Below are 23,713 nucleotides of genomic sequence, written 5' to 3' on the forward strand. Positions count from 1 at the left end.
TACTCTCCTCCTCCTCCTCTTCATCACCATCATCCCTCTGTTCTACTCTCCTCCTCCTCCTCTTCATCACCATCATCCCTCTGTTCTACTCTCCTCCTCCTCCTCTTCATCACCATCATCCCTCTGTTCTACTCTCCTCCTCCTCCTCTTCATCACCATCATCCCTCTGTTCTACTCTCCTCCTCCTCTTCATCACCATCCTCCCTCTGTTCTACTCTCCTCCTCCTCCTCTTCATCACCATCATCCCTCTGTTCTACTCTCCTCCTCCTCTTCATCACCATCCTCCCTCTGTTCTACTCTCCTCCTCCTCCTCTTCATCACCATCATCCCTCTGTTCTACTCTCCTCCTCCTCCTCTTCATCACCATCATCCCTCTGTTCTACTCTCCTCCTCCTCTTCATCACCATCCTCCCTCTCTTCTACTCTCCTCCTCCTCCTCTTCTTCTTTGTTTTCATTGCTGTAATTTCTCCTTGGTTTTGCTTTAGAAACAGATGTTGATAAATCACCTTTATTGATCTGTTATTACCTCACTTCTTACCTGATATCCAGAGATTACAGATCAATCAGCTAGGATCTGAAAGTCTTCTCCTGGATTCTCAAAGCAAATCAATAATCCATAATCAGTGTTGTTATCAGGTGTTCTGAAGCGTTTCTAATTTGAATTCCTGACTGAAATCTGTGAGTTTTATCTTACTTTGATCCAGTCGTCTCACAGTCTGCAGCTTCTTTCTTCTTCTGCTGACACACAGGATGCTTCACCTGCTTCTTCTTCTTCTGATCCGTCCATCACCCAGTCTGGTGATGACATCATCTCTCTGCGTGACGGCCCCGTGGCGCCACGGCAACAGAGTGTCCGCCATGGACGCCTGCCAGCAGCCGGAGGCGGCGGGCGGAGGCCTGACTCTGCTCTGCGGGGGACTGAGACTGACACGAGTCTGTGTTCACTTTCATTCAGTTATGGCTTTAGGTCAAAAGGCCGGTTTGATGTCGCCATAGCAACACGAGGAGCAGAACCTGTAAAGATATGGAGATGAAACTGATCCTGTGGTTGTACCTGCTCAGGTGTGCTTTTCTCCACAGGTACCTGTGGCTCTGTCCAATCACACAACTCGACTGATTCTGAAGAAAAACCTGCTGAGATCTCTGCCTGCCCACAGCTTCTCTGATTTGTTCCTGCTGGAGGAGCTCGACCTGTCGCACAACCAGGTGCTGCTCACACACAGGTGGAAACACACACAGGTGCTGCTCACACACAGGTGGACACACACAGGTGGAAACACACAGGTGGAAACACACACAGGTGGACACACACAGGTGGAAACACACAGGTGGAAACACACACAGGTGGAAACACACAGGTGGAAACACACACAGGTGGAAACACACACAGGTGAACACACACAGGTGGAAACACACAGGTGGACACACACAGGTGGAAACACACACAGGTGAACACACACACAGGTGGAAACACACACAGGTGGAAACACACAGGTGGACACACACACAGGTGGAAACACACACAGGTGGAAACACACAGGTGGACACACACAGGTGGACACACACAGGTGGACACACACACAGGTGGAAACACACAGGTGGAAACACACACAGGTGGAAACACACACAGGTGGAAACACACACAGGTGGACACACACAGGTGGACACACACAGGTGGAAACACACAGGTGGAAACACACACAGTTGGACACACACACAGGTGAACACACACAGGTGGAAACACACAGGTGAACACACACACAGGTGGAAACACACACAGTTGGACACACACACAGGTGAACACACACAGGTGGAAACACACAGGTGAACACACACACAGGTGGACACACACACAGGTGGAAACACACAGGTGGAAACACACACAGGTGGAAACACACACAGGTGGAAACACACACAGGTGGACACACACAGGTGGACACACACAGGTGGAAACACACAGGTGGAAACACACACAGTTGGACACACACACAGGTGAACACACACAGGTGAACACACACAGGTGAACACACACACAGTTGGAAACACACACAGGTGGAAACACACACAGGTGGACACACACACAGGTGGACACACACAGGTGGAAACACACAGGTGGAAACACACACAGGTGGAAACACACACAGGTGGAAACACACACAGGTGAACACACACAGGTGGAAACACACACAGGTGGAAACACACACAGGTGGAAACACACACAGGTGGACACACACACAGGTGGACACACACAGGTGGAAACACACAGGTGGAAACACACACAGGTGGAAACACACACAGGTGGAAACACACAGGTGGAAACACACACAGGTGGAAACACACAGGTGGAAACACACACAGGTGAACACACACAGGTGGAAACACACACAGGTGAACACACACAGGTGGAAACACACACACAGGTGGAAACACACACACAGGTGGAAACACACAGGTGGAAACACACACAGGTGAACACACACAGGTGGAAACACACACACAGGTGGAAACACACACAGGTGAACACAAACAGGTGGAAACACACACACAGGTGGAAACACACACAGGTGGAAACACACACAGGTGGAAACACACACAGGTGGACACACACACAGGTGAACACACACACAGGTGGAAACACACACAGGTGAACACACACAGGTAAACACACACTGTGGTCATGTACTTCCTGTTTCCTGTCTCAGCTCTCCTGTCTTGAAGCCGGTTGTTTCTTCGGGTTGGCGTCCTCTCTTCGTTACCTGGACCTGTCGTCCAATCAGCTCAGCACCTTGGACCCGGCGGTGTTTGGTGGGCTACACGTTGGAGCCAACCTCACACACAATCCCTGGCACTGTGACTGCAGCATGCAGGTGAGCTTCACCTGCTCAGGTAAAGTGGTTCTGAGGTGAAATGTGTGGTAATGACTTCCTGTCTGTGTTCAGATGTCGACGCCTCAGTTGGACCTGGACACGTCTTCTCTGGAGACAGTCGTCTGTCAGACGTCCGACCTGCCAAACCTCGGTAGGTTCCCACCTCGGTCTGTTCTCCCCTCGGTCTGTTCTCACCTCGGTAGGTTCCCACCTCGGTCTGTTCCCACCTCGGTCTGTTCTCACCTCGTTAGGTTCTCCCCTCGGTAGGTTCTCCCCTCGGTAGGTTCCCACCTCGGTCTGTTCTCCCCTCGGTGCGTTCTCCCCTCGGTAGGTTCTCACCTCGGTAGGTTCCCACCTCGGTCTGTTCTCCCCTCGGTGCGTTCTCCCCTCGGTAGGTTCTCACCTCGTTAGGTTCTCACCTCGGTAGGTTCTCCCCTCGGTAGGTTCCCACCTCGGTAGGTTCTCACCTCGGTAGGTTCCCACCTCGGTCTGTTCTCCCCTCGGTGCGTTCTCCCCTCGGTAGGTTCTCACCTCGTTAGGTTCTCACCTCGGTGCGTTCTCACCTCGGTAGGTTCTCACCTCGTTAGGTTCTCACCTCGGTAGGTTCTCACCTCGTTAGGTTCTCCCCTCGGTGCGTTCTCACCTCGGTAGGTTCTCACCTCGGTAGGTTCTCACCTCGTTAGGTTCTCACCTCGTTAGGTTCCCACCTCGGTCTGTTCTCACCTCGGTATGTTCCCACCTCGGTCTGTTCTCACCTCGGTATGTTCTCACCTCGGTCTGTTCTCACCTCGGTAGGTTCTCCCCTCGGTAGGTTCTCACCTCGTTAGGTTCTCACCTCGGTGCGTTCTCACCTCGGTAGGTTCTCACCTCGGTATGTTCTCACCTCGTTAGGTTCTCACCTCGTTAGGTTCTCACCTCGTTAGGTTCCCACCTCGGTCTGTTCTCACCTCGGTATGTTCTCACCTCGGTCTGTTCTCACCTCGGTCTGTTCTCACCTCGGTAGGTTCTCACCTCGGTATGTTCTCACCTCGGTCTGTTCTCACCTCGGTCTGTTCTCGCCTCGGTCTGTTCTCCCCTCGGTCTGTTCTCACCTCGGTATGTTCTCACCTCGGTCTGTTCTCACCTCGGTCTGTTCTCACCTCGGTATGTTCTCACCTCGGTATGTTCTCACCTCGGTCTGTTCTCACCTCGGTAGGTTCTCACCTCGGTATGTTCTCACCTCGGTCTGTTCTCACCTCGGTCTGTTCTCGCCTCGGTCTGTTCTCCCCTCGGTCTGTTCTCACCTCGGTAGGTTCCCACCTCGGTCTGTTCTCACCTCGGTCTGTTCTCACCTCGGTCTGTTCTCACCTCGGTAGGTTCTCACCTCGGTATGTTCTCACCTCGGTCTGTTCTCACCTCGGTCTGTTCTCACCTCGGTAGGTTCTCACCTCGGTATGTTCCCACCTTGGTCTGTTCTCACCTCGGTCTGTTCTCCCCTCTGTGCGTTCTCACTTCGGTGCGTTCTCACTTCGGTGCATTCTCACCTCGGTCTGTTCCCACCTCGGTATGTTCTCCCCTCGGTAGGTTCTCATCTCGGTGCGTTCTCCCCTCGGTGCGTTCTCACTTCGGTGCGTTCTCACCTCGGTGCGTTCTCACCTCGGTAGGTTCTCACCTCGGTATGTTCTCACCTCGGTCTGTTCTCACCTCGGTCTGTTCTCACCTCGGTGCGTTCTCACCTCGGTGCGTTCTCACCTCGGTCTGTTCTCACCTCGTTATGTTCTCACCTCGGTCTGTTCTCGCCTCGGTGCGTTCTCCCCTCGGTCTGTTCTCACCTCGGTAGGTTCTCACCTCGGTAGGTTCTCACCTCGGTCTGTTCTCACCTCGGTAGGTTCTCACCTCGGTAGGTTCTCCCCTCGGTCTGTTCTCACCTCGGTAGGTTCTCACCTCGGTAGGTTCTCCCCTCGGTCTGTTCTCACCTCGGTAGGTTCTCACCTCGGTAGGTTCTCACCTCGGTCTGTTCTCACCTCGGTAGGTTCTCACCTCGGTAGGTTCTCGCCTCGGTACGTTCTCCCCTCTGTGCGTTCTCACCTCGGTGCGTTCTCACCTCGGTGCGTTCTCCCCTCGGTCTGTTCTCACCTCGGTCTGTTCCCACCTCGGTATGTTCCCACCTCGGTCTGTTCTCACCTCGGTGCGTTCTCCCTTCTGTGCGTTCTCCCTTCTGTGCGTTCCCACCTCGGTCTTTTCCCACCTCGGTATGTTCCCACCTCGGTCTGTTCTCACCTCGGTGCGTTCCCACCTCGGTATGTTCCCACCTCGGTCTGTTCTCACCTCGGTATGTTCCCACCTCGGTCTGTTCTCACCTCGGTGCGTTCTCCCCTCGGTCTGTTCTCACCTCGGTCTGTTCCCACCTCGGTATGTTCCCACCTCGGTCTGTTCTCACCTCGGTGCGTTCTCCCTTCTGTGCGTTCTCCCTTCTGTGCGTTCCCACCTCGGTCTTTTCCCACCTCGGTATGTTCCCACCTCGGTCTGTTCTCACCTCGGTGCGTTCTCACCTCGGTATGTTCCCACCTCGGTCTGTTCTCACCTCGGTCTGTTCCCACCTCGGTCTGTTCTCACCTCGGTCTGTTCCCACCTCGGTCTGTTCTCACCTCGGTGCGTTCCCACCTCGGTGCGTTCCCACCTCGGTATGTTCCCACCTCGGTCTGTTCTCACCTCGGTGCGTTCCCACCTCGGTGCGTTCCCACCTCGGTGCGTTCTCCCCTCGGTCTGTTCTCACCTCGGTCTGTTCTCACCTCGGTCTGTTCTCACCTCGGTGCGTTCCCACCTCGGTCTTTTCCCACCTCGGTTTGTTCCCACCTCGGTCTGTTCTCACCTCGGTGCGTTCTCACCTCGGTATGTTCCCACCTCGGTAGGTTCTCACCTCGGCCTGTTCTCCCCTCGGTCTGTTCTCACCTCGGTGCGTTCTCACCTCGGTGCGTTCTCACCTCGGTGCGTTCTCACCTCGGTAGGTTCTCACCTCGGTAGGTTCTCACCTCGGTCTGTTCTCACCTCGGTATGTTCCCACCTCGGTCTGTTCTCCCCTCGGTATGTTCCCACCTCGGTCTGTTCTCACCTCGGTATGTTCCCACCTCGGCCTGTTCTCCCCTCTGTGCGTTCTCACCTCGGTGCGTTCTCCCCTCGGTCTGTTCTCACCTCTGTGCGTTCTCACCTCGGTTTGTTCTCACCTCGGTGCGTTCTCACCTCGGTATGTTCCCACCTCGGTAGGTTCTCACCTCGGCCTGTTCTCCCCTCGGTCTGTTCTCACCTCGGTGCGTTCTCACCTCGGTGCGTTCTCACCTCGGTGCGTTCTCACCTCGGTAGGTTCTCACCTCGGTAGGTTCTCACCTCGGTATGTTCCCACCTCGGTCTGTTCTCCCCTCGGTATGTTCTCACCTCGGTATGTTCCCACCTCGGCCTGTTCTCCCCTCGGTCTGTTCTCACCTCGGTCCGTTCTCACCTCGGTGCGTTCTCACCTCGGTGCGTTCTCACCTCGGTAGGTTCTCACCTCGGTAGGTTCTCACCTCGGTAGGTTCTCACCTCGGTATGTTCCCACCTCGGCCTGTTCTCCCCTCGGTCTGTTCTCACCTCGGTGCGTTCTCACCTCGGTGCGTTCTCACCTCGGTAGGTTCTCACCTCGGTAGGTTCTCACCTCGGTAGGTTCTCACCTCGGTATGTTCTCACCTCGGTCTGTTCTCACCTCGGTATGTTCCCACCTCGGTCTGTTCTCCCCTCGGTATGTTCCCACCTCGGTCTGTTCTCACCTCGGTATGTTCCCACCTCGGTCTGTTCTCACCTCGGTATGTTCCCACCTCGGTCTGTTCTCCCCTCTGTGCGTTCTCACCTCGGTGCGTTCTCCCCTCGGTCTGTTCTCCCCTCGGTGCGTTCTCCCCTCGGTAGGTTCTCACCTCGGTAGGTTCTCCCCTCGGTAGGTTCTCACCTCGGTAGGTTCTCACCTCGGTAGGTTCTCACCTCGGTAGGTTCTCCCCTCGGTGCGTTCTCCCCTCGGTAGGTTCTCACCTCGGTAGGTTCTCCCCTCGGTGCGTTCTCCCCTCGGTAGGTTCTCACCTCGGTAGGTTCTCACCTCGGTGCGTTCTCACCTCGGTGCGTTCTCACCTCGGTGCGTTCTCACCTCGGTAGGTTCTCACCTCGGTATGTTCTCACCTCGGTAGGTTCTCACCCTGATGCAGCAGTGTTGTTGTTCTCCCTGTTTCATCGGCTTTCTGGGTACGTTGTTGTCGTCACATTAAGTTCCTGAATGTTCTACCTTCTTCTTCTCAGCAGCGCTGGTCACTTGGTTAAATTCACCTCACTGTTTGGTTATGTTGGCGAAGCTGAGATTGGTTCTGTAGCTTTGAGCAGCAGCGAGCCGTCGGAGGCAGAATGAGCTCGGAGTTTGTTTCAGGTGGTTGTGTCTGTGTTGCAGGAGCCGTTGGACTCCCACTGGTCTTACTGGTGGAGGACTGGGATCTGTGTCAGCCAGTGAGGAGAACCACTGATGTGCTGACACTCGTCACCATGTTCCTCTGGTTCCTCACGCTCTTCTCCTACCTCATCTACTACATCCGCTACAACCAGGCGGTGGCCCGTCGGCACTTGGATTACCTGAAGTTCCTGGAGAGTCGGGATCCTTTTCGACCCACATGAAGAACCCCTCGAGGACCTTTAGAGTTTCAGGACTCTTGGCATCTTTCCTCAGATTCATAGACTTTATAAAGAATTTTCTCACTGATCCACGGAACCTCCTCCAGAACCTTTAAGTGTTCCCGAGAGAAGTCTTCTCAGATGATAGATAAGACTTCTGTTTTTCCCCTAAACGGCTGCTCCTGTAACCTTCGTAGTCAGTGATAATACCTTGAAGAATAACGGCTCCCCCATCAGGTCCCAAAGTACCTCATGATGAACTTTTAAAGCTGCTTCAGAATCTGTGAATATTCCTCAATAGAAGTTCTTTACGAAATGTAAATCTTCCTCTAGTGTGGAACATAAAATGACTGTTAACTTAATGTTTTATTCATAACTTCATGAGATCAGGACATCGTTTTTTAATCTGGTTCCAGCCTCCAAACTGTCCCAAATAAGAGGGAAATCTGTTCATCCTTCCATCTTCATACCTTTATGGAAGACATATTAACTGCTCCTAATGTCAGATGCATCTTGAAACAATGCTGCTCCTGTTCTGGTTATATTCCTACGCTGGTAAAATCTGGAGAGATTTGTGGAAAGACTTCCTCTGGTTCTGTTCTTAATGTTGAAAATGTATTCATGACTTTGTTATTTTAATGCAGCCGTATACTCTGGGGTTAAATAGTCACAATAACAGAATAACCAGAGGCTTAACTTTGGGTGTCATTTATAAGATCCAAACAATCAGCCGACCTTTGTAACTTATTATCTAAATGTATAAATCATCCAAGTAAATATTAAATATGGGATGTAAAAGTAAAACTGATTCAGTGAAAATGTGTTTAACCATAAAAATCTTGTATCTATCAAGTTAAATTTAGTTTATATTCTCTATTTTAATAGTTATAATGACTGTTTTACACGTTTTTATTCCCTCCGCGGGTCTGACTCAGCAGCGCAGGATCGACTACTCTGTCATTGATTATCTGCGCCTGCGCGCTTGTTTCTGCCATCAGCTGCCGATGCCTACAGTTTCCCACAATCCTCCGCGCGGAAGAATACTGTCCAGTCATTGTGTGGATAAAGTGAAGCGGCTTTGCTTATCAAACCGGGTTAAACATCACAGTTAGTCCCCACAGAACATGAAGGAGACATCGTCAAAGCGGCGGGAAAAGGCGGGAGGTCGGGACTCCAAGTCCGACAAGTCCAAGGAGGCGAAGGAGTCGAAGGATGCGGCCCCGGAGCCGCAGGACGTGGAGATGCCGGAGGAGGAGGCTGCCAACGCGGCCAAGCACCCCAAAGAGCAGGACAGCCTGACGCTGGAGGGTAAAACCGGGTTAAAAGTTCTGTTAGAACCAGGGGAAGAGTCCGGGACTAGAGCCAGTTCACTGCCGGACTCGGTTACCGACACCTGCATAGCCGCAGCCGTTAGCCTGTTAGCATTAAGCTAAGTGCTGGTTAACATCAAACGTTGTAAACACCGAGACTCGAACCGTCCTCTGCCCGTTTAAACCGGGTTTATGACCCGGTTCTGTGGCTCGGAACAGGGAAAGACCAGTGCCAGACCCAGACCCAAAACCACTTCACGTCATCAACAATGAGACAGCAAAACCGTGTTAATGCGCTTCAGCTTGATTTGTTCTGTTTTCTACAAATGGACATTTAAAATAATCACAAAGTGAGATATTTACTATCTGAAGGCTGTTTGGATCTGGTCTAAGTAGGTTTGAGCCCCGATTTAAAAGCACCACTCAGTTAAACCTGGTCCACAGGCCTCCGAACACAGTTTCTGGGCCCAGAAACTGCTTCCAGCTGAGCCTGTAACTCTGTCAGATGAGCCTCAGCAGCAGCTTCTGACTGTTATTATGATGATTAAAGCAGCAGAACCTGCTAAATTATGGTTTTATAGATGAAATTTGACTTATTAAAGCAGCAGAACCTGCTAACTTATGGTTTTATAGATAAATTTGACTGATTAAAGCAGCAGAACCTGCTGCCTTATGGAACCTGCTGAAGGTCCAGCTGCTTCTTCAGACCTCCTGTAAAGCAGCAGAACCTGCTAACTTGTTGTTTTATAGATGAAATTTGACTGTTTAAAGCAGCAGAACCTGCTAACTTGTTGTTTTATAGATAAATTTGACTGAATAAACCTGAATGTTCTGCCTTATGGAACCTGCTGAAGGTCCAGCTGCTTCTTCAGACCTCCTGTAAAGCAGCAGAACCTGCTGCCTTATGGAACCTGCTGAAGGTCCAGCTGCTTCTTCAGACCTCCCGTAAAGCAGCAGCAGCCTGAATAAACCTGAACCTGCTGCCTTCTCTCTCCTCAGACATTAAGGAGCATGTGAAGCAGATCGAGAAGGCGGTGTCGGGGAAGGAGCCGCGCTTCGTGCTTCGGGCCCTGCGGGCGCTGCCGTCCACCAGCCGCCGCCTCAACGCCAACGTGCTTCACAAAGCCGTCTGCGGCTTCTTCACCAACAACGCTGCGGCCAGAGACTTCCTGCTGGGCTTCCTGGAGGAGGTGGGTTCTCTCTCAGAGCGGTGTCAGGCGTGTGTTCAGCTGCTGCAGATGGTCAGAATCCTTCCTTCCTGTGTTTGTGTCTCAGCCCATGGAGATGGCGGACGGAGACGTGCAGTTTCGTCCCAGGACGGGGAAGGCGGCGGCGGCTCCTCTGCTGCCGGAGGTGGAGGCTTACCTGCAGCTGCTGCTGGTGGTTCACCTGACCAACAACAAGAGATACACCGAGGTCTCACCTTTCTTTGGTTCCACTCATCCTGTTTCTGTTATTGTTCTGTTCATCAGATCCAGCCAGCTGTGGTCAGACAGAGCAGCAAAGGATCATGGGAGGAGGAGTTGTGCTGATGTGTTTTATTCATGCAGATCCTGAAAGGATCAAAGTTGTTGTTGGAAGGGTGAAGCAGGTCTGTGGAGCTCTGAAGCAGCTCTGTGGAGCTCTGAAGCAGCTCTGTGGAGCTCTGAAGCAGGTCTGTGGAGCTCTGAAGCAGAGTCTGTGGAGCTCTGAAGCAGCTCTGTGGAGCTCTGAAGCAGCTCCGTGGAGCTCTGAAGCAGGTCTGTGGAGCTCTGAAGCAGGTCAGGGGAGCTCTGAAGCAGCTCTGTGGAGCTCTGAAGCAGCTCTGTGGAGCTCTGAAGCAGCTCTGTGGAGCTCTGAAGCAGGTCTGTGGAGCTCTGAAGCAGGTCTGTGGAGCTCTGAAGCAGCTCTGTGGAGCTCTGAAGCAGCTCTGTGGAGCTCTGAAGCAGGTCTGTGGAGCTCTGAAGCAGGTCTGTGGAGCTCTGAAGCAGCTCTGTGGAGCTCTGAAGCAGCTCTGTGGAGCTCTGAAGCAGCTCTGTGGAGCTCTGAAGCAGCTCTGTGGAGCTCTGAAGCAGCTCTGTGGAGCTCTGAAGCAGCTCTGTGGAGCTCTGAAGCAGCTCTGTGGAGCTCTGAAGCAGGTCTGTGGAGCTCTGAAGCAGCTCTGTGGAGCTCTGAAGCAGCTCTGTGGAGCTCTGAAGCAGGTCTGTGGAGCTCTGAAGCAGGTCTGTGGAGCTCTGAAGCAGGTCTGTGGAGCTCTGAAGCAGCTCTGTGGAGCTCTGAAGCAGGTCTGTGGAGCTCTGAAGCAGCTCTGTGGAGCTCTGAAGCAGCTCTGTGGAGCTCTGAAGCAGCTCTGTGGAGCTCTGAAGCAGGTCTGTGGAGCTCTGAAGCAGGTCTGTGGAGCTCTGAAGCAGGTCTGTGGAGCTCTGAAGCAGCTCTGTGGAGCTCTGAAGCAGGTCTGTGGAGCTCTGAAGCAGCTCTGTGGAGCTCTGAAGCAGGTCTGTGGAGCTCTGAAGCAGGTCTGTGGAGCTCTGAAGCAGCTCTGTGGAGCTCTGAAGCAGGTCTGTGGAGCTCTGAAGCAGCTTCAGCTTCAGGTGGAGCAGCTGATGGTGTGATGCACATATGTCAAAGTTCCTGCCCGTGAATGAATTTTCGATGGCCCCCTGGATGATATATAATTACTATTAGAACCGGCTCGCAGGCCACAGCCGCTCGCTGGGGTTTTGCACCAACACTACATTTCCCACAATGCAACGGTAGCTTCATTATTCATCAGCAATCAGAGCAGAGGTGAGGTGAACTCTGTTAGCTCTCCCCAAAATGGCTAAAGGGAAGTAACAGCTTTCAGGCCAGGTGAAAGGGCAGAGTTCATGGAGGTGAAAGGGCAGAGTTCGCGGAGGTGAAAGGGCAGAGTTCGCGGAGGTGAAAGGGCGGAGTTCGCGGAGGTGAAAGGGCGGAGTTCGCGGAGGTGAAAGGGCGGAGTTCGCGGAGGTGAAAGGGCGGAGTTCGCGGAGGTGAAAGGGCGGAGTTCGCGGAGGTGAAAGGGCGGAGTTCGCGGAGGTGAAAGGGCGGAGTTCGCGGAGGTGAAAGGGCGGAGTTCGCGGAGGTGAAAGGGCGGAGTTCGCGGAGGTGAAAGGGCGGAGTTCGCGGAGGTGAAAGGGCGGAGTTCGCGGAGGTGAAAGGGCGGAGTTCGCGGAGGTGAAAGGGCGGAGTTCGCGGAGGTGAAAGGGCGGAGTTCGCGGAGGTGAAAGGGCGGAGTTCGCGGAGGTGAAAGGGCGGAGTTCGCGGAGGTGAAAGGGCGGAGTTCGCGGAGGTGAAAGGGCGGAGTTCGCGGAGGTGAAAGGGCGGAGTTCGCGGAGGTGAAAGGGCAGAGTTCGCGGAGGTAATCATTTTACTGTTTGAAAGCAGTGATTCTCAGGAGCAGCACACTTTTTAAAGGACATTTACTGCCTGTTAGAAAAGTTACTGACAGAGCCACAACAGAACATTGCTTTATTCCTTTAATGTACAGGACATGGGATTTTTCTGTGAGAGAAGTTAGTTCTGGTTCTGGTTCTGGTTCAATAGGCTTGGTGCGATAGTTTGAATATGTTTTAATAAGCGTGGAACCAGTCCGGCCGGCCGGTGGAGCAGCTTCAGGTGGAGCTTCAGCTTCAGGTGGAGCTTCAGCTTCAGGTGGAGCAGCTTCAGGTGGAGTAGCTTCAGGTGGAGTAGCTTCAGGTGGAGCTTCAGCTTCAGGTGGAGCAGCTTCAGGTGGAGTAGCTTCAGGTGGACTAGCTTCAGGTGGAGCTTCAGCTTCAGGTGGAGCAGCTTCAGGTGGAGCAGCTTCAGGTGGAGCAGCTTCAGGTGGAGCTTCAGCTTCAGGTGGAGCTTCAGCTTCAGGTGGAGCAGCTTCAGGTGGAGTAGCTTCAGGTGGAGTAGCTTCAGGTGGAGCTTCAGCTTCAGGTGGAGCAGCTTCAGGTGGAGCAGCTTCAGGTGGAGTAGCTTCAGGTGGAGTAGCTTCAGGTGGAGTAGCTTCAGGTGGAGCAGCTTCAGGTGGAGCTTCAGCTTCAGGTGGAGCTTCAGCTTCAGGTGGAGCAGCTTCAGGTGGAGTAGCTTCAGGTGGAGCAGCTTCAGGTGGAGCAGCTTCAGGTGGAGCAGCTTCAGGTGGAGCAGCTTCAGGTGGAGTAGCTTCAGGTGGAGCAGCTTCAGGTGGAGCTTCAGCTTCAGGTGGAGCTTCAGCTTCAGGTGGAGCAGCTTCAGGTGGAGCAGCTTCAGGTGGTGGAGCAGCTTCAGGTGGAGCAGCTTCAGGTGGAGCAGCTTCAGGTAGAGCAGCTTCAGGTGCAGCAGCTTCAGGTGGAGCAGCTTCAGGTGCAGCAGCTTCAGGTGGAGCTTCAGCTTCAGGTGGAGCAGCTTCAGGTGGAGCAGCTTCAGGTGGTGGAGCAGCTTCAGGTGGAGCAGCTTCAGGTGGAGCAGCTTCAGGTAGAGCAGCTTCAGGTGCAGCAGCTTCAGGTGGAGCAGCTTCAGGTGCAGCAGCTTCAGGTGGAGCAGCTTCAGGTGCAGCAGCTTCAGGTGGAGCAGCTTCAGGTGGAGCAGCTTCAGGTAGAGCAGCTTCAGGTGGAGCTTCAGCTTCAGGTGGAGCAGCTTCAGGTGGAGCAGCTTCAGGTGGAGCAGCTTCAGGTGCAGCAGCTTCAGGTGGAGCTTCAGCTTCAGGTGGAGCAGCTTCAGGTGGAGCAGCTTCAGGTGGAGCAGCTTCAGGTGCAGCAGCTTCAGGTGGAGTAGCTTCAGGTGGAGCAGCTTCAGGTGCAGCAGCTTCAGGTGGAGCTTCAGCTTCAGGTGGAGCTTCAGCTTCAGGTGGAGCAGCTTCAGGTGCAGCAGCTTCAGGTGGAGCAGCTTCAGGTGGAGCAGCTTCAGCTTCAGGTGGAGCTACAGGTGGAGCAGCTGATGGTGTGATGTGTGTTGCAGGCTCAGAAGGTGTCGGACGAGCTGCTGCAGAAGATCAGCTCGAAGAAGAGCCGAGCGCTGGACCTGATCGCTGCCAAATGCTACTATTACCACGCCAGAGTGTACGAGTTCCAGAACCAGCTGGACACCATCCGCAGGTAAACGCTCACCTTTCTGCCGGCCTGGGCGCGCTCTGTGGAGCCCTCAGTCGGCTCCCTGTGGAGCCCTCAGTCGGCTCCCTGTGGAGCCCTCAGTCGGCTCTGTGGAGCCCTCAGTCGGCTCCGTGGAGCCCTCAGTCGGCTCCGTGGAGCCCTCAGTCGGCTCCCTGTGGAGCCCTCAGTCAGCTCCGTGGAGCCCTCAGTCGGCTCTCTGTGGAGCCCTCAGTCGGCTCCCTGTGGAGCCCTCAGTCAGCTCCGTGGAGCCCTCAGTCGGCTCTCTGTGGAGCCCTCAGTCGGCTCCCTGTGGAGCCCTCAGTCGGCTCCCTGTGGAGCCCTCAGTCGGCTCCCTGTGGAGCCCTCAGTCAGCTCCGTGGAGCCCTCAGTCGGCTCTCTGTGGAGCCCTCAGTCGGCTCCCTGTGGAGCCCTCAGTCGGCTCCCTGTGGAGCCCTCAGTCGGCTCCCTGTGGAGCCCTCAGTCGGCTCCCTGTGGAGCCCTCAGTCGGCTCTGTGGAGCCCTCAGTCGGCTCCCTGTGGAGCCCTCAGTCGGCTCCCTGTGGAGCCCTCAGTCGGCTCTGTGGAGCCCTCAGTCGGCTCCCTGTGGAGCCCTCAGTCGGCTCCCTGTGGAGCCCTCAGTCGGCTCCCTGTGGAGCCCTCAGTCGGCTCCCTGTGGAGCCCTCAGTCGGCTCCCTGTGGAGCCCTCAGTCGGCTCCCTGTGGAGCCCTCAGTCGGCTCCCTGTGGAGCCCTCAGTCGGCTCTCTGTGGAGCCCTCAGTCGGCTCCCTGTGGAGCCCTCAGTCGGCTCTGTGGAGCCCTCAGTCGGCTCCCTGTGGAGCCCTCAGTCGGCTCCCTGTGGAGCCCTCAGTCGGCTCTGTGGAGCCCTCAGTCGGCTCCCTGTGGAGCCCTCAGTCGGCTCCCTGTGGAGCCCTCAGTCGGCTCCCTGTGGAGCCCTCAGTCGGCTCCCTGTGGAGCCCTCAGTCGGCTCCCTGTGGAGCCCTCAGTCAGCCCTGTGGAGCCCTCAGTCGGCTCTCTGTGGAGCCCTCAGTCGGCTCCCTGTGGAGCCCTCAGTCGGCTCCCTGTGGAGCCCTCAGTCGGCTCTCTGTGGAGCCCTCAGTCGGCTCTGTGGAGCCCTCAGTCGGCTCCCTGTGGAGCCCTCAGTCGGCTCCCTGTGGAGCCCTCAGTCGGCTCTCTGTGGAGCCCTCAGTCGGCTCTGTGGAGCCCTCAGTCGGCTCCCTGTGGAGCCCTCAGTCGGCTCCCTGTGGAGCCCTCAGTCGGCTCTGTGGAGCCCTCAGTCGGCTCTGTGGAGCCCTCAGTCGGCTCCCTGTGGAGCCCTCAGTCGGCTCCCTGTGGAGCCCTCAGTCGGCTCCCTGTGGAGCCCTCAGTCGGCTCCCTGTGGAGCCCTCAGTCGGCTCCCTGTGGAGCCCTCAGTCGGCTCCCTGTGGAGCCCTCAGTCGGCTCCCTGTGGAGCCCTCAGTCGGCTCCCTGTGGAGCCCTCAGTCGGCTCCCTGTGGAGCCCTCAGTCGGCTCCCTGTGGAGCCCTCAGTCGGCTCTCTGTGGAGCCCTCAGTCAGCTCCGTGGAGCCCTCAGTCGGCTCTCTGTGGAGCCCTCAGTCGGCTCCCTGTGGAGCCCTCAGTCGGCTCCCTGTGGAGCCCTCAGTCGGCTCCCTGTGGAGCCCTCAGTCGGCTCCCTGTGGAGCCCTCAGTCGGCTCCCTGTGGAGCCCTCAGTCGGCTCCCTGTGGAGCCCTCAGTCGGCTCCCTGTGGAGCCCTCAGTCGGCTCCCTGTGGAGCCCTCAGTCAGCCCTGTGGAGCCCTCAGTCGGCTCCCTGTGGAGCCCTCAGTCGGCTCCCTGTGGAGCCCTCAGTCGGCTCCCTGTGGAGCCCTCAGTCGGCTCTCTGTGGAGCCCTCAGTCGGCTCTGTGGAGCCCTCAGTCGGCTCCCTGTGGAGCCCTCAGTCGGCTCCCTGTGGAGCCCTCAGTCGGCTCCCTGTGGAGCCCTCAGTCGGCTCTGTGGAGCCCTCAGTCGGCTCCCTGTGGAGCCCTCAGTCGGCTCCCTGTGGAGCCCTCAGTCGGCTCTGTGGAGCCCTCAGTCGGCTCCCTGTGGAGCCCTCAGTCGGCTCCCTGTGGAGCCCTCAGTCGGCTCTGTGGAGCCCTCAGTCGGCTCCCTGTGGAGCCCTCAGTCGGCTCCCTGTGGAGCCCTCAGTCGGCTCCCTGTGGAGCCCTCAGTCGGCTCTGTGGAGCCCTCAGTCGGCTCTGTGGAGCCCTCAGTCGGCTCCCTGTGGAGCCCTCAGTCGGCTCCCTGTGGAGCCCTCAGTCGGCTCTGTGGAGCCCTCAGTCGGCTCTGTGGAGCCCTCAGTCGGCTCCCTGTGGAGCCCTCAGTCGGCTCCCTGTGGAGCCCTCAGTCGGCTCCCTGTGGAGCCCTCAGTCAGCTCTCTGTGTCTCCGCTCAGCTTCCTGCACACACGCCTGCGCACGGCGACGCTGCGGCACGACGCCGACGGCCAGGCCGTGCTGCTCAACCTGCTGCTGAGGAACTACCTGCACTTCAACCTGTACGACCAGGCCGAGAAGCTGGTGTCCAAGTCCGTGTTCCCCGAGCTCGCCAACAACAACGAGTGGGCCCGCTACCTCTACTACACAGGTGAGACCCCAGCTGGGACAGGTGAGACCCCAGCTGTCTGTCACAGGTGAGACCCCAGCTGGGACAGGTGAGACCCCACCTGGCTGTCACAGGTGAGACCCCAGCTGGGACAGGTGAGACCCCAGCTGTCTGTCACAGGTGAGACCCCACCTGTCTGTCACAGGTGAGACCCCACCTGTCTGGGACAGGTGAGAGCCCACCTGGGACAGGTGAGAGCCCACCTGTCTGGAACAGGTGAGACCCCACCTGCCTGTCACAGGTGAGAGCCCACCTGTCTGTCACAGGTGAGACCCCACCTGGCTGGGACAGGTGAGACCCCACCTGTCTGTCACAGGTGACGGACAGGTGAGACCCCACCTGTCTGTCACAGGTGAGAGCCCACCTGGGACAGGTGAGACCCCACCTGTCTGGAACAGGTGAGAGCCCACCTGTCTGGAACAGGTGAGACCCCACCTGGGACAGGTGAGACCCCACCTGTCTGGAACAGGTGAGAGCCCACCTGGGACAGGTGAGACCCCACCTGCCTGGGACAGGTGAGACCCCACCTGTCTGGAACAGGTGAGACCCCACCTGTCTGGGACAGGTGAGAGCCCACCTGCCTGGGACAGGTGAGACCCCACCTGGGACAGGTGAGCCGCGGGAGCCCAGCGCTCACCTGCTGTCATGTGACCCCCCGCAGGTCGGATCAAAGCCATCCAGCTGGAGTACTCTGAGGCCCGCAGAACTCTGACCAACGCTCTGAGGAAGGCGCCGCAGCACACCGCCGTGGGCTTCAAACAGACGGTACGCACGCACGCACACGGCTGATCACGTGACCTCGTGCACGGCCCTGCTGCTGACCACATGTCTGCCTGCAGGTCCACAAGCTGCTGATCGTGGTGGAGCTGCTGTTGGGGGAGATTCCGGACCGGCTGCAGTTCAGACAGCCCTCACTCAAAAGATCTCTGATGCCCTACTTCCTGCTGACTCAGGGTCAGTACCCGACACTCTGACCTCTGACCTCCATCAGACGGCACCACAGCCACACACTCAGACTGGGTCCCACCTCAGGACTCTTCTTCTCTGTTAACCTTTGACCCACTTATTGAAAATATGAAACATTTTCATGCAGGAAGTAATAAGATTACAGTAATAATTTTTAAGGTAATCTTTTATAAAGTAATCAGATTACAGTAACCCTATTAAAGTAATCAGATTACAGTAACCCTATTAAAGTAATCAGATTACAGTAACCCTATTAAAGTAATCCTATTACAGTAACCCTATTAAAGTAATCAGATTACAGTAACCTATTAAAGTAATCAGATTACAGTAACCCTATTAAAGCAATCAGATTACAGTAACCATATTAAAGTAATCCTATTACAGCAACCCTATTAAAGTAATCCTATTACAGCAACCCTATTAAAGTAACCCTATTACAGTAACCCTATTAAAGTAATCCTATTACAGTAACCCTATTAAAGTAATCAGATTGCAGTAACCCTTAAAAAGTAATCAGATTACAGTAACCTTTAAAAAGTAATCAGATTACAGTAATCCTCTTAAAGTAATCAGATTACAGTAACCATCTTACAGTAACTCTATTAAAGTAATCAGATTACAGTAACCCTAATAAAGTAATCAGATTACAGTAACCCTAATAAAGTAATCAGATTACAGTAACCCTAATAAAGTAATCAGATTACAGTAACCCTAATAAAGTAATCAGATTACAGTAACCCTAATAAAGTAATCAGATTACAGTAACCCTAATAAAGTAATCAGATTACAGTAACCCTAATAAAGTAATCAGATTACAGTAACCCTAATAAAGTAATCAGATTACAGTAACCCTAATAAAGTAATCCTATTACAGTAACCCTATTAAAGTAATCCTATTACAGTAACCCTAATAAAGTAATCCTATTACAGTAACCCTATTAAAGTAATCCTATTACAGTAACCCTATTAAAGTAATCAGATTGCAGTAACCCTATTAAAGTAATCAGATTGCAGTAACCCTTAAAAAGTAATCAGATTACAGTAACCTTTAAAAAGTAATCAGATTACAGTAACCCTAATAAAGTAATCAGATTACAGTAACCCTAATAAAGTAATCAGATTACAGTAACCCTAATAAAGTAATCAGATTACAGTAATCTTTAAAAGGTAATCAGATTACAGTAATCTTTGAAAAGTAATCAGATTACAGTAATCTTTGAAAAGTAATCAGATTACAGTAATCTTTGAAAAGTAATCAGATTACAGTAACCCTAATAAAGTAATCAGATTACAGTCATCTTTAAAAAAGTAATCAGATTACAGTAACCCTATTAAAGTAATCAGATTACAGTAACCCTAATAAAGAAATCAGATTACAGTAATCCTAATAAAGTAATCAGATTACAGTAATCTTTGAAAAGTAATCAGATTACAGTAATCTTTGAAAAGTAATCGGATTACAGTAACCCTAATAAAGTAATCAGATTACAGTAATCTTTAAAAGGTAATCAGATTACAGTAATCTTTGAAAAGTAATCAGATTACAGTAATCTTTGAAAAGTAATCAGATTACAGCAATCTTTGAAAAGTAATCAGATTAAAGTAACCCTAATAAAGTAATCAGATTACAGTAATCTTTGAAAAGTAATCAGATTACAGTAACCCTAATAAAGTAATCAGATTACAGTAATAATAATGTAATGAGTTCTGTTTCAGACTCAGAACCAGTTCTTTCTGTTTAAGTTCGGACTCTGGCTCAGACAAACTGCCCTTTGTGGGTCCAGTTCTCAGAACCTCTTCAGGCTCCTCGGTTATTGGACACCACCCAGAACCAGAACCGGTCTGTCTGATGCAAGAGAGACGAATAAGAACTGAGCTCAGGCGTGAAGTGGAAGCAGTAGAAGAAGAAGACAGTGAGCTCATCTCCTGATGATGTCACAGCGCTACGTTCACTGTCGGCCGTAAAAACGGAACTTTAATTCCAGTTGTTTTAAGACAACAGCTGGAGTTCCTCTGAAGCTCTTTAACGAGTGGTTCTGAGGAGAGTTTGGGTCAGACTGGACCCACTTTGGTTGGAAATGGGTTCTGCATGGAGGGTAAATATTGTGTGTGCCCCCCCCACAGCCGTCAGGACGGGGAACCTGGCCAAGTTTAACCAGGTCTTGGAGCAGTTCGGTGAGAAGTTTCAGACAGACGGGACGTACACGCTCATCATCCGCCTGAGACACAACGTGATCAAGACCGGTGAGCCAATCAGACAGCAGCTGCTCTCTGACATCACAGCGTGTGTGTGCTGACGGGCGTGACCTGTGTGTGTGTTCAGGCGTGCGGATGATCAGCCTCTCCTACTCCAGGATCTCCCTGGCCGACATTGCTCAGAAGCTGCAGCTCGACAGCCCAGAGGACGCCGAGTTCATTGTCGCCAAGGTAACGAGGATTTAATGACCGCTCTCGGTCCAGAATGACGAGGCATCATGTGACCATCATGTGACCTGTGTGTCGTGCAGGCGATCCGTGACGGCGTGATCGAGGCCAGCATCAACCACGAGAAAGGCTTCGTCCAATCGAAGGAGACCATGGACATCTACGGCACCAGAGAGCCGCAGCTGGCGTTCCACCAGAGGATCTCCTTCTGCCTGGACATCCACAACATGTCCGTCAAGGTAACGCCCAGCTGACCGCCGTGTGACTGATGATGCAGTGTGACGGCTCGATGACATCAGAGGAAACGTTTGAACCTGAAGGTTAAAAATCAGGCGGATTCTCATCATCGGATGCCTGTGAGCGGGTTAGGCTCCTCCCACTTTTCTGAGGTCTCATAGGTGTAAATATGATAGGCTGGTTAGCTCCTGTGTTCGTGCATTGGCTGCGGACCGTTAGCGCTGTGTTTACCTGCGTTTCATGAACACATCTGCTGTGATTTAATGCAGAAACACAGACAGAATGAAGCCGTTCCTCCAGTCAGAAACACTCCAGCTCTGTAGATACAGATAGTTACTGTATGGATCCCAGAGGGAAACAGATTAGCAGTTAGCTGTAAGTTAGCACCTGGACAGCTGCTGAGTGATTTAATGCAGAAACACAGACAGAATGAAGCTGTTCCTCCAGTCAGAAACACTCAAGCTCTATATATACAGATAGTGACTGATCCCAGAGGGAAACAGGTTAGCAGTTAGCTGTAAGTTAGCAGTTAGCTGTGAGTTAGCAGTTAGCTGTAAGCTAGCAGTTAGCTGTGAGTTAGCAGTTAGCTGTGAGTTAGCAGTTAGCTGTAAGCTAGCAGTTAGCTGTGAGTTAGCAGTTAGCTGTGAGTTAGCAGTTAGCTGTAAGCTAGCAGTTAGCTGTGAGTTAGCAGCTAGCTGCGAGTTAGCAGCTAGCTGCGAGTTAGCAGCTAGCTGCGAGTTAGCAGTTAGCTGCGAGCTAGCAGTTAGCTGAAAGTTAGCAGTTAGCTGTGAGTTAGCAGCTAGCTGGGAGTTAGCTGGGAGTTAGCTGTAAGTTAGCAGTTAGCTGTAAGTTAGCAGCAGATGCTTTCTCATCCACAGTAATGGACCAAGCCGGAGATGTGCACAGCGTAACTCGTAGTAATGCATGTGAACCGTTAATTACTGCGTTTAAACATTTTGGAAATATTAACCTCATTAAACAGTTGTACCTCCATCTTTATCAGAAACATGCCGATAATGTATCGTTTTACTTAATATGGGACCTTTAAGTGTTTGACAGAAGCTGGTTGGGTTCGTCCCACCTCCGAGACTCAAAGACTCAACATCTGATCATGTGACGATCCACATCATTTATCTCCACCATCAAGTGCTGGAAAACCTTGAAATTTCTCCTTGAAAAGTGCTTGAATTTGCGTTAAAGGTGTCAATAAAGTGAATTGATCTGTCTCCTCTGCAGGCCATGAGGTTTCCTCCTAAAGCCTACAACAAGGACCTGGAGTCAGCAGAGGTAACACACACTCGTTTTCTGTCTGTGTGGTGATTCAACACTGACATAATGACCCCCCGTAATGATCCAGAGGTTGTTCCTCTCCCCGGGATTATGACATAATGATCCTAAAGATTCAAGAGGCTTGATTTATCCCGAGGGAAATGGCTGTGCAACAGTTATGGAACAAGGGGGAAAGAACTGAATAAAATAGAATAACAGAAGTAACTGCTGAACAGAGCAAAGAGCAGATAGCAGCCTCAGTAAAGTACTGGCCTCAGTGTTTCCACTGATCCTCTCGACCTGAGGCAGATGAATTAAATTCATCTGTTTTTCTGTGTGTGTGTGTGTGTGTGTGTGTGTGTGTGTGTGTGTGTGTGTGCACGTGTGTGTGTGTGTGTGCACGTGTGTGTGTGCGTGGTGCGTTCAGGAGCGTCGGGAGCGGGAGCAGCAGGATCTGGAGTTCGCCAAAGAAATGGCCGAAGACGATGACGACAGCTTCCCATGAGCCTCTTCTCTGACTTCCTGTGCAGACAGGAAGTAGTTGTGTATTAGCAGATCAGTTATTACCCACAATCCCCTGTTTCCTGCGGTGGCGCCGCAGCTCTGAACTTCACTCTGCTGCTGTTTGTTGTTTCCTTCTGAGATAAATAAACACTTTGTTTTTGTTTACGCTGCTGTGTTTGTGGTCACTGTCGACAACAGAAGAAGAAACGAGTCGGATCGGAACCGGAGCCGCCGTCCTCAGACGGTCCCAGCTGCTCTGTTTGGGTCGGGTTTGAGTCCCTCCTCAGATGGTCCCAGCTGGGTTTGAGTCCCTCCTCAGATGGTCCCAGCTGGGTTTGAGTCCCTCCTCAGATGGTCCCAGCTGCTCTGTTTGGGTCGGGTTTGAGTCCCTCCTCAGATGGTCCCAGCTGGGTTTGAGTCCCTCCTCAGATGGTCCCAGCTGCTCTGTTTGGGTCGGGTTTGAGTCCCTCCTCAGATGGTCCCAGCTGGGTTTGAGTCCCTCCTCAGATGGTCCCAGCTGCTCTGTTTGGGTCGGGTTTGAGTCCCTCCTCAGATGGTCCCAGCTGCTCTGTTTGGGTCGGGTTTGAGTCCCTCCTCAGATGGTCCCAGCTGCTCTGTTTGGGTCGGGTTTGAGTCCCTCCTCAGATGGTCCCAGCTGCTCTGTTTGGGTCGGGTTTGAGTCCCTCCTCAGATGGTCCCAGCTGCTCTGTTTGGGTCGGGTTTGAGTCCCTCCTCAGATGGTCCCAGCTGCTCTGTTCGGGTCGGGTTAACCCCCAGCTGAGTTCAGACAACAGTTGCTCATTAACTGACCCACAGAAGCAAAGTCATTGAAATTGTTGCTAAAGTCTTACCTGTGAAGGTGTAACGTTGACCTTAGCTCGCCACCGGGGGGCGCAGCGGAGCAGCAGACTGCCTGGAGAGGGTCCCACAGCTGGGTGTGACCCAGAAGGAAAGATTAAGATTTCTCCTTTAAGCTGATTCTCAGCTTAAAAAGGTCACCTGGACTCATCTGAAAGGCTTCGAAGCCTCGGTAAGATGAGGCTGTGCAGGAACCAGTCCGAAGGATGCCGACTGCGAAGAGCTCCTCAAACGGACCAAATGACACGAAAAGCCCTGAAAATGACGGAGTGGATCCCAGGAAAGATGCTCCTAAAGCACCGTAAAAGAAAGAAGCAGCAGGTCCAGCAACAAATAATAATGATAAAGCCTCACAACCAGGCTGCCGTGACACAAGATGCTGAAAACAAGCCTGAAAGGAGTTTTCAGTTAAACTTCATCCAGTACAGAGAAAAGCAGGAATGCTCTGTCTGAGGATGAGATGCTGATCTCAGTTTGGGAGTTAAGGCAGATCTGATCATAAAAGACCTACGTGCAGCTCAGAGTGTTCACATGGGTCAGTCTGGCTGCCATAAGTTACTCTAAAATTAACATGTTTACATAGTTTTACAGCTTACTAGTTATTGAAAAATACAGCATTCGCTGTGTTTTAACCTTACTTCTGCAACACTTTACAGTCAACGAATGTTTTTAAAAATTAGGGCCTGGCAAATATTAAATTCTTTAATCGCGTTAATCCCGTGATTTCCTGCGATTAATCGCGATTAAACGCATCATTTCATGCGATTAATCGCGATTAATCGCATTGTTATACGCAAACTCCAACAATGAATTCAAAAGCAGCAAATAACGCCGTTTTATTGGACCTGTACAGTCGTAAGATGTCCGGTGATGAGACGATTCAACGCTGCAGGTAACTTCGGCTCCGGAGGA

The 23,713-nt window shown here is 52.9% G+C and overlaps 2 protein-coding genes across 2 annotated transcripts; both read left to right on the plus strand.

Moving 5' to 3' along the window:
- The first annotated feature begins 752 nt into the window (after positions 1 to 752).
- Positions 753 to 7,859, plus strand: LOC140273138 (leucine-rich repeat-containing protein 3-like). Its single transcript, XM_072368654.1, has 5 exons — positions 753 to 935; positions 1,083 to 1,208; positions 2,705 to 2,869; positions 2,942 to 3,020; positions 7,311 to 7,859. The coding sequence occupies exons 1-5, from the start codon at positions 753 to 755 to the stop codon at positions 7,529 to 7,531; spliced, it is 774 nt and encodes a 257-aa protein (XP_072224755.1). The 3' UTR covers positions 7,532 to 7,859.
- Positions 7,860 to 8,533: 674 nt separating this feature from the next.
- On the plus strand, positions 8,534 to 22,108 carry psmd3 (proteasome 26S subunit, non-ATPase 3). The gene is made up of 12 exons (XM_072368585.1): positions 8,534 to 8,836; positions 9,838 to 10,028; positions 10,114 to 10,254; positions 13,759 to 13,895; positions 16,335 to 16,525; positions 17,205 to 17,308; positions 17,383 to 17,497; positions 19,634 to 19,753; positions 19,833 to 19,936; positions 20,017 to 20,172; positions 21,407 to 21,457; positions 21,867 to 22,108. Exons 1-12 carry the CDS (start codon positions 8,653 to 8,655, stop codon positions 21,942 to 21,944), a joined length of 1,572 nt encoding a protein of 523 aa, XP_072224686.1. The 5' UTR covers positions 8,534 to 8,652; the 3' UTR covers positions 21,945 to 22,108.
- Positions 22,109 to 23,713: the final 1,605 nt, after the last annotated feature.

The sequence above is a fragment of the Leuresthes tenuis genome, unplaced genomic scaffold (assembly GCF_036924035.1).
Source record: "Leuresthes tenuis unplaced genomic scaffold, fLeuTen1.0.hap1 SCAF_17, whole genome shotgun sequence".
Taxonomy (NCBI): domain Eukaryota; kingdom Metazoa; phylum Chordata; class Actinopteri; order Atheriniformes; family Atherinopsidae; genus Leuresthes; species Leuresthes tenuis.

Excerpts from the sequence above, each read along its gene's own strand:
- LOC140273138 (XM_072368654.1), top strand. The coding sequence starts at position 753 with ATGCTTCACCTGCTTCTTCTTCTTCTGATCCGTCCATCACCCAGTCTG. Across the intron at positions 1,209-2,704 it reads TCGACCTGTCGCACAACCAG|CTCTCCTGTCTTGAAGCCGG; the intron begins GTGCTGCTCACA and ends TTCCTGTCTCAG. Across the intron at positions 2,870-2,941 it reads ACTGTGACTGCAGCATGCAG|ATGTCGACGCCTCAGTTGGA; the intron begins GTGAGCTTCACC and ends GTCTGTGTTCAG.
- psmd3 (XM_072368585.1), top strand. The coding sequence starts at position 8,653 with ATGAAGGAGACATCGTCAAAGCGGCGGGAAAAGGCGGGAGGTCGGGAC. Across the intron at positions 19,754-19,832 it reads ACACAACGTGATCAAGACCG|GCGTGCGGATGATCAGCCTC; the intron begins GTGAGCCAATCA and ends GTGTGTGTTCAG. Across the intron at positions 20,173-21,406 it reads TCCACAACATGTCCGTCAAG|GCCATGAGGTTTCCTCCTAA; the intron begins GTAACGCCCAGC and ends TCTCCTCTGCAG.